Here is an 11,584-nt window from a genome sequence, read left to right on the forward strand (position 1 = left end):
TTTTTTTTATATAAATTAGCAAACAATTCTAAACCTGGTTTTGCTTTGTCATTATGGGGTATTGTGTGTAGATTGTAGAATATTGACAATTTAATCAATATTAGAATAAGGCTGTAACCTAACAAAATGTGGAAAAAGTCAAGGGGTCTAAATACTTTACGAAGGCACTGTAGGTCAGATAATATGTCTATACTTAAAAGTATTTTAGGTGTGCTTGATATACATTGGAGTTTGCACTTTTGGGACTATTCCATTAGTTCCATTACACAGCTAAAATTATTGTTATTAATCAAAGAAATTGAAATAGTCAATTATGAAATAATTAAGTTAATACAGTCTCTACCAATGGGAATAGATCCCTTCGTTTCCGGGCTTGAGCACCTGTTTTTTCAGGCTTGTAATGATAAAGGCTATGATAATAAAAAAGAGTCACACACTATGCTCCCAGAAATGTATTGGGTGAACCACCAACATTTCAGCATCACATTGCCTACTTCAGGCTTAGAGTTCTTCACCCTCCCTGAAGAAAATGTGATGCCGAAACATTGGTGGTATACCCAATACATTTCTGGGAACTTATAAATAGTGTGCAACTCTCTTTATTTTTTATTGCCTACTGTTTATTCAGGCTGCAATAAGTTATGCATCCTCCAGGTGAGGCTGTTTCATATAATTTTACAATATTAGTCATTCTTTCAGTCTTTGGCTGTGCATACAATGTCCATAATGTGTTTGTTACAGTATAAACTGCATTCTGTTGACAGTTTAGATTACTGTGTACTCTATTTCAGAAATGGTTGTTTGTAGCCTATTCGAATGCATGCTGAATGAATGTACACAATGTGTGAAGAAACCCTATTTATTAAACAAACATTTTATGCTAAAGAAAGTCAAGGGAAACATTGTTGGAACAATGTGTGTTATGAGTGGGGGAAGCTACTACTGATACTCAGGCTAGATTTTTCTGCCCCAAACTGATGTAATATGGCACCTGCACCCACTGAAGGGATAAGTCAACAGTCTCCAGCTGCAGCCCCTTTCCGAGATTTCTTTACTCCTTTCATCACTCCATTTCTTTTCCTCCTTTCCTAGCTTCCTTTCCTCCTACCCTAACTTCCTTTCCTTCATCCTATACGTTCCTCTTTACTGGCCATGGTAAAGACCACATACATCCTACCACATACATCTGACCTCTTCCTTTTCTTTCCTTGATTCCTTTTCTCCTGTCCTAGATTAATTTCCTCCTTTCATAGATGCCTTTATTTTACTCCTTTCATCTCTCCCTTTCCTATCCTCCTTTCATAGCTTCCTTTCCTTCCCTACCTCAATTTCCTCTCCTTCCCCATCTTCCTTTCCTTCCCTACCTCCCTTTCGCGCCTCCTTCCCTATCTTTTATCTCCTTTCCTAGCTCCCTTTACTTGCTCCTTTTCCTCCTTTCCTTGCGCCCTTTCTTTTCCCCCTTTCCTAGGATTAACCACAGCCAGTAGAGAGGAAAGAAAGTTAAGAAATGAAGCTAGAAAGAAGGAAAAGAAAGGGAGCTAGGAAAGGAAAGGTAGTGAGGAAAGGAATCTAGTAAAGTCAAAGAGTTCATTATGTGGTATGTGGAAAGGAGGAAAGGAAGCTAGGAAAGGAAAGGCGGCGTTGAAAGGAAAGGAAGCTATGTAAGGAAAGGAAGGATGGAAAGGAATTTAGGAAAGAAAATGTAGTGTTCATATGTATGTGGTAGGGTTTAACCACTGTCAGTATATGGTTATAGTATTGGTTTTAGTGACAAGGCTAGATTTAGTCACAGGCTGCTGCGGGGTGCATCTCGGATACGCCGGGAGGCAAATCGACCGCACTCCCAGTCACGTGGTTTGAGCATGACAAAGGTATGATGCGTTGTCAGCTGACTGCAGTAAATTCACCGACCTTCTCTGCAAACACAGACCAGCAGCTGGAACCCCATCTTCTTGTCCATCTAGACCTCTCTCTCCTAACCGAATAATGGCTAGCCAGTCCCAAGGTATCCAGCAGCTACTGCAAGCTGAAAAACGAGCTGCAGAAAAGGTAGCAGAAGCCCGTAAACGTAAGTTAAAATCTGATATTCAACGGTTTAGGTAAGCTAAACTAGCTAGATAGATAGCAGTTAACTATCTGATTTTAGCTTGATTGGCTAACATTTTGCTGGAAGGTAACGTTAGCTAGCTAATGGCATAACAAACATTTTATCAATAGATAGCTACTCGAATATACCCCAGATTAGATAGGAATAAATTCATTGATTGGGTAACGGCAGAATGTGGAGATGGAAAGGCCTACAAAGCCTTGCTTCAATCCAAGCTAACTAGCTAGCAACATCTGATAGCTAAGTTAGCTACCAGCAGGTTAAAAAAACAACAACAAAATATACAAACTGGCTAACTGTTAAGGTCTCTGGTTTGTTTTTTAGCAAATTATTGCCACCTGCAGTAACTGTTAGCTACTGTTATTTCTAGTAAATGTCTATACTCAAGGATGTCGTGCACATGATGGATGCCAACCAAATGGGCCTGGTGCTGTGTTTTTTTTTACAATTGGCATTGGCTGGCTGTTCCATATCATACACAACTGAGCTAGTAAGATGTGAAATGTTCCATAGTGGTGGCAATTAAGCGACAACAATGGGTGTGTACGGTAACTAACCTATACTGTCCCCTTAGTAAATTATCTTGGGGAAAACACACCTAGCCTACATCTAGTGAAGATTCGTAGATATCATCTGATCTCACACTTACCGTAGGCCTAGCTCTCAAGAACCCGGCAAGAGGCCTGTCAGACCTAACGCTTTGATCACACCGACAGCGTCATTGCATTTTGGTACACCAGATCATGGACTACAGGAAAAGGTGCCATTTTTTTTTTTTTTTGCGTTTATTTAACCAGGTAGGCCAGTTGAGAACAAGTTCTCATTTACAACTGCGACCTGGCCAAGATAAAGCAAAGCAGTGCGACAAACAACACAGAGTTACACATGGAACAAACATACAGTCAATAACACAATAGAAAAGTCTATATACTGTGTGCAAATGAGGTACGATTAGGGAGGTAAGGCAATAAATAGGCCATAGTGGTGAAATAATTACAATTTAGCAATTAAACACAGGAGTGATAGATGTGCAAGTTAACCATTAACATCGACAGGGTTGTACTGGAGCGGGTCGAGAGTTTCAAGTTCCTTGGTGTCCACATCACCAAAGAACTATAATGGTCCAAACAAACCACGACAGTCGTGAAGAGGGCACGACAAAACCTTTAACCCCTCAGGAGACTGAAAAGATTTGGCATGGGTCCCCAGAAGGCCAGCATCCTGGAGTCGCCTCTTCACTGTTGACGTTGAGACTGGTGTTTTGCAGGTACTATGTAATGAAGCTGCCAGTTGAGGACTTGTAAGGTGTCTGTTTCTCAAACTAGACACTAATGTACTTGTCCTCTTGCTCAGTTATGCACCGGGGGCTCCCACTCTTTATATTCTGGTTAGAGCCCGTCTGCACTGTTCTGTAAAGGGAGTAGTACACAGCGTTGTACGAGATCTTCAGTTAATTGGCAATTTCTCACATGGAATAGCCATAATTTCTCAGAACAAGAATAGACTGATGAGTTTCAGAAGAAAGTTCTTTGTTTCTGGCCATGTTGAGCCTGTAATTGAACCCACAAATGCTGATGCTCCATTTACTCAACTAGTCTAAAGAAGGCCAGTTTTATTGCTTCTTTAATCAGAACAACAGTTTTCAGCTGTGCAAAAGGGTTTTCTAATGATCAATTAGCCTTTTAAAATGATAAACTAAGATTAGCTAACACAACGTGCCATTGGAACACAGGAGTGATGGTTGCTGATAATGGGCCTGTGTAGACATTGCATGAAAAAAAAAAAAAAAACAGCTGTTTCCAGCTACAATAGTCATTTACAACATTAACAACGTCTACACTGTATTTCTGATCAATTTGATGTTATTTTAATGGACAAATTTGCTTTTCTTTCAAAAACAAAGATGTTTCTAAATGTCCCCAAACTTTTGAACGGTGGTGTACATTTTTATTTATCATAATTGTCTGTGATTACACTAAAGACTTTTTATTCTCTCTTACTGCGGAGAACACTTGGTTCGGTCTTGAACAATTTTCTGTTGAGTTGAATTTTAAGAGCTGGATTAAAAACTAGCTCAGTTTATGGTATAAGCTATTTTCACATTAAGTTGACCAAAATGGTGCAGATCTCGGATCCTTAAAGCTTACATTCACTGCTCTTACGTTTTTGACTCATCCTGCAGTTTATACTTTTTTGTCTTTGTCTATAGTTTCTTTTAATACTAGGGCCTTACAAACAATGTGAAGCGCAAGGCCTTTTATTTGCTAAACAACTTAGAACAGATTTTTTTTCCCCCATAAGAGTCTCACTCAATTTTGGCTGATGCCAACTTCTGGAAGTCACAGTGGGGCAACGATATTTGGCTTTCTCGTGGCTCTGAACGCTCCGCTGGGGTCATTACAATGAAAAAGACCTTTGGTAATATTCTACACTTGGACTGTGACCCCTTTGGTCACTATTTGTCTTGTGATCAGTTACCATGACATTATGCTCATTACTGTCAACTTCTACGGGTACAACACCGAACATGAGAATGATGAGTTGCTTGAATCTTTAGAGAAAAAAACTTCATTGGTTTATCTAAATTTCCCAATTTGTTATCATTGATAGGAGAGCACTTTAATATTACTGTAGATAATTCAACTGATAGATGGCCCCCAGGTAGACCAACCAATCAGAATTTGGGTTTAATACTATTTATGGAAAAGTTTGATCTTTCTGATATATGGAGAGAGGTTTCCGGCCGACAGACCATTCACTTGGAGTAACAACAGGTTCCATACAGTCCATAATAGATTTGTCTTCTGTCGAAATGGATTGATGGTGAGTGTGTTGCTACAAATATTTGTCAAAATATTTACCCCTGATACTACCCTTGGTAGAGCATCCTACTGGAAGCTAAATAGCTCCTTATTAAATAATGATATAGTTAAGTTTGAGGTTAAAGATCTGCTCTCACACTTTTGGGAAAGAGCTTGTGGCGAGATCTTATTGCAAGAACTGGGAGCTCTTTACATTTGAAATGGCCAAATACCTTAGAAAATGTGGTACTAATCTTGCTAAGACCAGAAGAGCTGAGAAGGAAAAGGTGATCACTTAACTTCCCTTTTCTCAGAGGTCCCCAGCCAGCCTGTCGGGAAGAGGACATGTGAGTTAAAAAATAAACTGGATTTTATATATATAAAAGCAGAAGAAGCCTTTTATTAGATCTAGGGAAAAATGGCTTGAGGGAGAACAGAATCCATCCTATTTCTTTAGACTTGAGAAATGTCACTCTGCAAATAACACTATTCATAATTTGCGCCAGCAAGCGGTGTAGTCAGGGTATTAGGCATGCTGCAAGGAGGCATGAGGACTGCAGATGTGGCCAGGGCAATAAATTGCAATGTCCGTACTGTGAGACGCGTAAGACAGCGCTACAGGGAGACAGGACGGACAACTGATCGTTCTCGCAGTGGCAGACCACGTGTAACAACACCTGCACACGATCGGTACATCTGAACATCACACCTGTGGGACAGGTACAGGATGGCAACAACAACTGCCTGAGTTACACCACGAATGCACAATCCCTCCATCAGTGCTCAGACTGTCCGCAATAGGCTGAGAGAGGCTGGACTGAGGGCTTGTAAGGCAGGTCCTCACCATACATCACTGGCAACAACGTTGCCTATGGGCACAAACCCACCGTCGTTGGACCAGACAGGACTAGCAAAAAGTGCTCTTCACTGACTAGTTGCGGTTTTGTCTCACCAGGGTTGATGGTCAGATTTGCGTTTATCGTCGAAGGAATGAGTGTTACACCGAGGCCTGTACTCTGGAGCGGGATCGATTTGGAGGTGGAGGGTCCGTCATGGTCTGGGGCGGTGTGTCACAGCATCATCGGACTGAGCTTGTTGTCATTGCAGGCAATCTCAACGCTGTGCGTTACAGGGAAGACATCCTCCTCCCTCATGTGGTACCCTTCCTGCAGGCTCATCCTAACATGACCCTCCAGCATGACAATGCCACCAGCCATACTGCTCGTTCTGTGTGTGATTTCCTGCAAGACAGGAATGTCAGTGTTCTGCCATGGCCAGCGAAGAGCCAGGATCTCAATCCCATTGAGCACGTCTGGGACCTGTTGGATTGGAGGGTGAGGGCTAGGGCCATTTCCCCCCCACCCCCCCCACAGAAATCTCCGGAACTTGCAGGTGCCTTGGTGCAAATCTGGTGCAGTGCATGAGGAGGAGATGCACTGCAGTACTTAATGCAGCTGGTGGCCACACCAGATACTGACTGTTACTTTTGATTTTGACATCCCCCCCTTTTGTTCAGGGACACATTATTCCATTTATGTTAGTCACATCTGTTGTTGAATCTTGTTATGTTGATACAAATATTTACACATGTTAAGTTTGCTGAAAATAAACGCAGTTGACAGTGAGGACGTTTTTTTTTGAGTTTATATGGAATACGCTGGACATATTGTTTTAAATACTTCGTTTTTAGAATATTGGTGTCTTTTACTTAATTATAAGGAATTCTTATCATTTTACAAGATCCTAAAGATCTTGCAATTTATTTGGATGCCATTCCCTCAGGTGTTGCTTTATTGTTCAGGAACGTGTCAAGACCTGACCCTCAGAACATACCTACAATTAACCCTGTTGACTCATCAGATTTTGTTTTTATTTTAGTCCAATCAACAGAGCTATACAAGCCTCGTTTCAGCAGGATGTTGTATTTCTACCTTATGTCATGCCTTATTGGAAAGGTTTTATTGATAATATCTGTTGGGGGGGTGGGGAAATTGGATATTGCCACACACATACCTACTTAATAACAACATTTAAGGAAGATTATTTTTAAAGTTATTCATAAATACTATTCTGCCAACCACTATATGAAGTAGTAAAAAAAACATGAATTCAAGTTGTATCTTTGTGTAATGACCAACAAGAAACAGTGTTGCATCTTTCTTTTACATTGTATTCATGTAAGGAATCTGTGGCTAGACATCAGTAGATTTATAATTGAACATATTTATGAAGATTTACACTATTATGGAGAGATGTGCCGCTTGGATTTTTTACTTATGATAGAAATAAGTTGGAACAACTTCACTATTCCTTAGGCCAAATGTCATGTTCACAAATATACATTTACCAACAGAACACATGTTATTACCTTGCAAAAAGAAATTGAACTATTTTAAGAAAAATACTCTGAATTATAAATGTGTGTACGGTCCTTGTGATATTGTACCCCCTAGCCCAAATGTCCTTAGTATATTCTTTATATATTATGTTTTCCATGTACTTTTTGTATTGATTTGTTGTTAATAAGAAAAAGATGCCAAAAGTTCCCGGATGTTGTACTACATTCGCCAAAATACGAAGTGTACTAGCAGTGGACACTTTCTGTGCTTTTAGGGTCCTTAATGCAATTCTTCAGAAAATGGGCATGGCTTCGCATCATTTTCAGATTCTTCAGAAAATGGCAGAAAATATGCAGCCGATGTCCGAGTGCGGATACCAATTCATTGCTTTAACTAATTATGGCAAATGTTGAGCAATGTAATGACTTTTCAAATAAGTTACCTTATTTGACAATTTGTTAGCTACGCTATCCGTACGAACCACATACCATATCATTACAGCAGTATGTGGCGGTAGGTTAGCTCGCTACCTAACGTTAGTTGGCTACTAATACAAACTTGCCAGTATATGAACTATATGCGATCTAACTACCCAATGTTTGACTTGATTATTCGTGTCATTCTTAGTTTAGCAAAGTTGTATAGTTGAGTGTTCTCAATGGACATTTGGGTGCTTTTGTAAATTCGCTCTGGCTATCTGCTCTGATGTCAGAGCAGTCTTGTCTGACTGTACCAGAGCGCAGAATAACTGAATTTACAAACGCTCAACACCTGCTGAATATGGCCAGTGTCGGCAAAAAAAAGCGTAATTAAATTGTTGCCAGCAGCACAGTTAGTCACCAACCCTCTGGATAACATAACAGCCTAACCAGCTCTGCTAGAGCAAGTAAAATAGTCAGAGGTGTTCTCTCATTTGTGTCTGGAAGTAGCTAGCCAACGTTAGCTTGGGTGCTTGACTGCTGTTGTAAGGTCAGAACGCTCAAATCAACCCTACTCCTCAGCCAGAGCGTCCAGTGTGCGCTCCGAGATGAAACACCTTAAATTTGCAAACGGCCAATCTGACAATGCTCTGAATTTATAAACACCCAGAGCGCACTCTGGCACACGCAAAGTTGTAAAATGTCTAGCTAGTAATTTGTTATGCTAGCAAGATATTGCATAGCATCAACTTCCGGTAGACAGGCGAAGCGCTAGTACGCTCAACTGAAAGGATACAGTTTGTTTAGAGTATACTAAAATTAACTTGTAGTATGGGTATTCGACCACAGCGTAGGTCTCATTTCCCTAACAATAGGTTTTCCCACTTCCTCTTTTGCCAGGAAGCACACAACCAACTGCATAGTTATGGTAGACTTCATGGGACTGGGAATTCAGTGTCTGCTCCAATGCATTTGACTTACTAAGACTAAGTGCAGATTTGTTTGTGTTTTGATCAGGTAAGAACCGTCGGCTGAAGCAGGCCAAGGAGGAAGCCCAGGCAGAGATTGAGCAGTACCGTATGCAGAGGGAGAAGGAGTTTAAGACCAAGGAGGCTGCGGTGAGTCACTGGGGGGATGGTTTGAATTGGCAAAGGAGAAACGAGGCATATGCTTTCCTAGTCAAGGAACTGTAGTTGGTAGCGATCAGAGTGAGGGAAGTAGCAGATAAGCAAATTGTTTTTGCTACTTTATTAACCAGAGCTACGGAGAAAGGGAGAGGAGGCACAGAGCGAGCAGCTGTAGCTACTAAGGAGCAGGGGAAGAGGTTTGAATGTGTAAGACGCAGGAGGTTCAGATCACCGGAGGAAGAGGGAAAGCAACCAATTAACTTTCGCTAATAGACAAACTTCTTGCAAGTTATTTGTCGTCCCGTGCGATTACATAATATCTGTCGACAGGTATTTCCGTTCTCATTTTCCATTGATTAGAAATCTCCTGGCTTGCTTGCTACACAAGCATAGCAGCCATGCAATTCTCTGTGGGAAGAGCAAGGATCCGAGCACATGCCCTTTTGCAACTTTTTCCAAATCATTACTATTGAGTAGCATCATGCAGCCCATATGTTTTGATTTCTAAAACATTGTTCTATCACAACTAAAGTTACCAATTAACTCTGATTTAAGTGTAGCCTATAAGACCTGTTTCAAATTCTCATTTTTTTTTGTGATCGTGTATATTAAATGGATATGTTCCAAATGAACGCACCAGCAGCTTGTATACATAGACGCCTGGAGATGCTAAATGTGTGTTAATTTATGGTCAATGAACATTAGACTGCCAGTCATTTGCCTGAGTTACCTGTTGACTTTCATGACCGCCACCCCTACTTTATACTCACTGTATGTTTGTGAAGTGGTTTGTCTTGTAAGGTGGCCTTAATCGCTCTCATTCCTCCATTAGGCTCTTGGTTCTCATGGTAACTCTGCTGTGGAGGTGGACAAAGAGACGGTGGGAAAGATGGGCAGCATCCAGACTAGCTACCAGCGGAACCGCGAAGGGGTGCTGGGCAATCTGCTGAAGATGGTGTGTGACATCAAGCCAGAGATCCATGCCAATTACCGTTTTGCTGGCTAGACCCCCCCCCCCCCCATCCATCCATCCCTTAAACTAAGGAAGCACTGACACCCTCCCATTGCACTGCCATCAGTTTACATGCTTCATTGATACATTTACTATACCCAAGGAGCAAACTCCTTTCTCTGCCTGCTCACTTGAATGCTCTATTCATAAGTCTATGTTCTCTAGAAATTGAATCATCAGATGGGTATACGATTCAGATAGGTAGGCTATACATTTATCTAGTCTAATATAAAGCATTTTGACTCTCAATTGGTTAATCGAAGCAGGCAGAGTTTGTTGTGGTCTGATGCAGTGCAATGTCTCTGTGGTTCTGTCTTATTGGCTTCTAGTATCAATGTGTATCTGTGATGGTTAGTGTATATGTGTGTCTTGCAGTGTGACATTTATTTATATGGACTTATTTGTGGAGACCAATAAAGTACTTATTCCAATTAATAGAATTTTAGCCCAAAAATAAGCAATTCATTTTTGAAAATCAATCTGTTTTGTTTTAAATGTTTTCCTGCTATGAATATGAGATCCTGTGTGTGTGTATAGTGGACATTCTTCTGTTTAGACATTGTGACATTATGAAACTTTTAATAAAGTGTTCTGGTGACTTCAATCTCAATTGCTGAAATGACCATGTGTTTTCTTTCTTAATTTATACTCAACAAAAATATAAACTCAACAATTTCAACAACCAAATTCTCTAAAATGACGGAGAAATGAACATTCAAGGCAATAACATTCTCAGGCAATAGCTCTGGTGGACATTCCTAGAGTCAGAATGCCAATTGTATGCTTGCCAACTTGTGAAACTGCAGATTTTAGTGGTCTTTTGTACCCAGCACAAGGTGCACCTGTGTAATGATTATGCCACTACAGCTTCATATGCCACCTGTCAAGTGGATGGATTATCTTGGCAAAGGAGATGCTCACTAATGGATGTAAACAGATTTGATTTGTGCACACAATGAGAGAAATAAGCTTTTTGTGCATATGGAACATTTCTGGGATCTTTTATTTAATGGAAAAGAAAATGCTGCTGATGCTCCCAGGTGATATAACGTTTCCAACCTTAGGTCTTCTTTAGGCATCCATCTTTTATTTCAGCTCATGAAACATGGGACCAACACTTTCCGTGTTTATATTTTTGTTCAGTATGTTTCCTCAGGCTACCTTACTGGCTATTTGTTTCCTAGGTTACAGCTAATGTAGAATTAGCTAAAGGCTGTGTGATTTCTCCCTCCAAGTACCTTGATGTGGAACCAGCCAGAGGGGTAGCCTATGAAGCAGGTTTGAGGAGTTAGCGAGGTCATTTTCGCCAACTCGGGATAACCGGTAATACGAAAGTGGCTCACCTTTTAGCCAGGATAATTTCATAACTAACCTGCTACGGGGCGGGCTAACTCCACTTGGTCACTGTTATCCAGAATCCTTGGGACATATTTACCTTAATCCTTAACCATTTGAAATGTCAACTTCAATCAGGTATAGACCAACTCCATTTACCTTGAATTAAATGACTGAGCCACAAATTTGACTATTCCCTGCCTCTTGCAAAGATTTTCATCATCACCTTCATTTGAGGACTACAGATTTAAACATTTTATTAATCAAATGTTTTTTTGGTTAAATAGTAATGTTACTCACATTTAGTAATGACAGAATGCATTTTAAACTTCACGCAATGTAACACTTGTATGACTTAATTTTAAAAATCTATAGGATTGGGAAAATGTGCTTGTGCAAAGGCGGCATTAACGATAAAATAAAGACAGCACTTTTAAAAGCCTA

At 40.4% G+C, this 11,584-nt stretch overlaps 1 protein-coding gene across 1 annotated transcript; it reads left to right on the forward strand.

Moving 5' to 3' along the window:
- Positions 1-1,599: 1,599 nt before the first annotated feature.
- Positions 1,600-10,415, forward strand: atp6v1g1 (ATPase H+ transporting V1 subunit G1). Its single transcript, XM_071363630.1, has 3 exons — positions 1,600-2,068; positions 8,684-8,784; positions 9,626-10,415. The coding sequence occupies exons 1-3, from the start codon at positions 1,987-1,989 to the stop codon at positions 9,797-9,799; spliced, it is 357 nt and encodes a 118-aa protein (XP_071219731.1). The 5' UTR covers positions 1,600-1,986; the 3' UTR covers positions 9,800-10,415.
- Positions 10,416-11,584: the final 1,169 nt, after the last annotated feature.

This window comes from Salvelinus alpinus, chromosome 24 (genome assembly GCF_045679555.1).
Source record: "Salvelinus alpinus chromosome 24, SLU_Salpinus.1, whole genome shotgun sequence".
NCBI classification, from domain to species: domain Eukaryota; kingdom Metazoa; phylum Chordata; class Actinopteri; order Salmoniformes; family Salmonidae; genus Salvelinus; species Salvelinus alpinus.

Coding starts and splice junctions, on each gene's coding strand:
- atp6v1g1 (XM_071363630.1), top strand. CDS start 1,987: ATGGCTAGCCAGTCCCAAGGTATCCAGCAGCTACTGCAAGCTGAAAAA. Junction 2,069..8,683: donor GGTAGCAGAAGCCCGTAAAC/GTAAGTTAAAAT, acceptor TGTTTTGATCAG/GTAAGAACCGTCGGCTGAAG. Junction 8,785..9,625: donor TTAAGACCAAGGAGGCTGCG/GTGAGTCACTGG, acceptor TTCCTCCATTAG/GCTCTTGGTTCTCATGGTAA.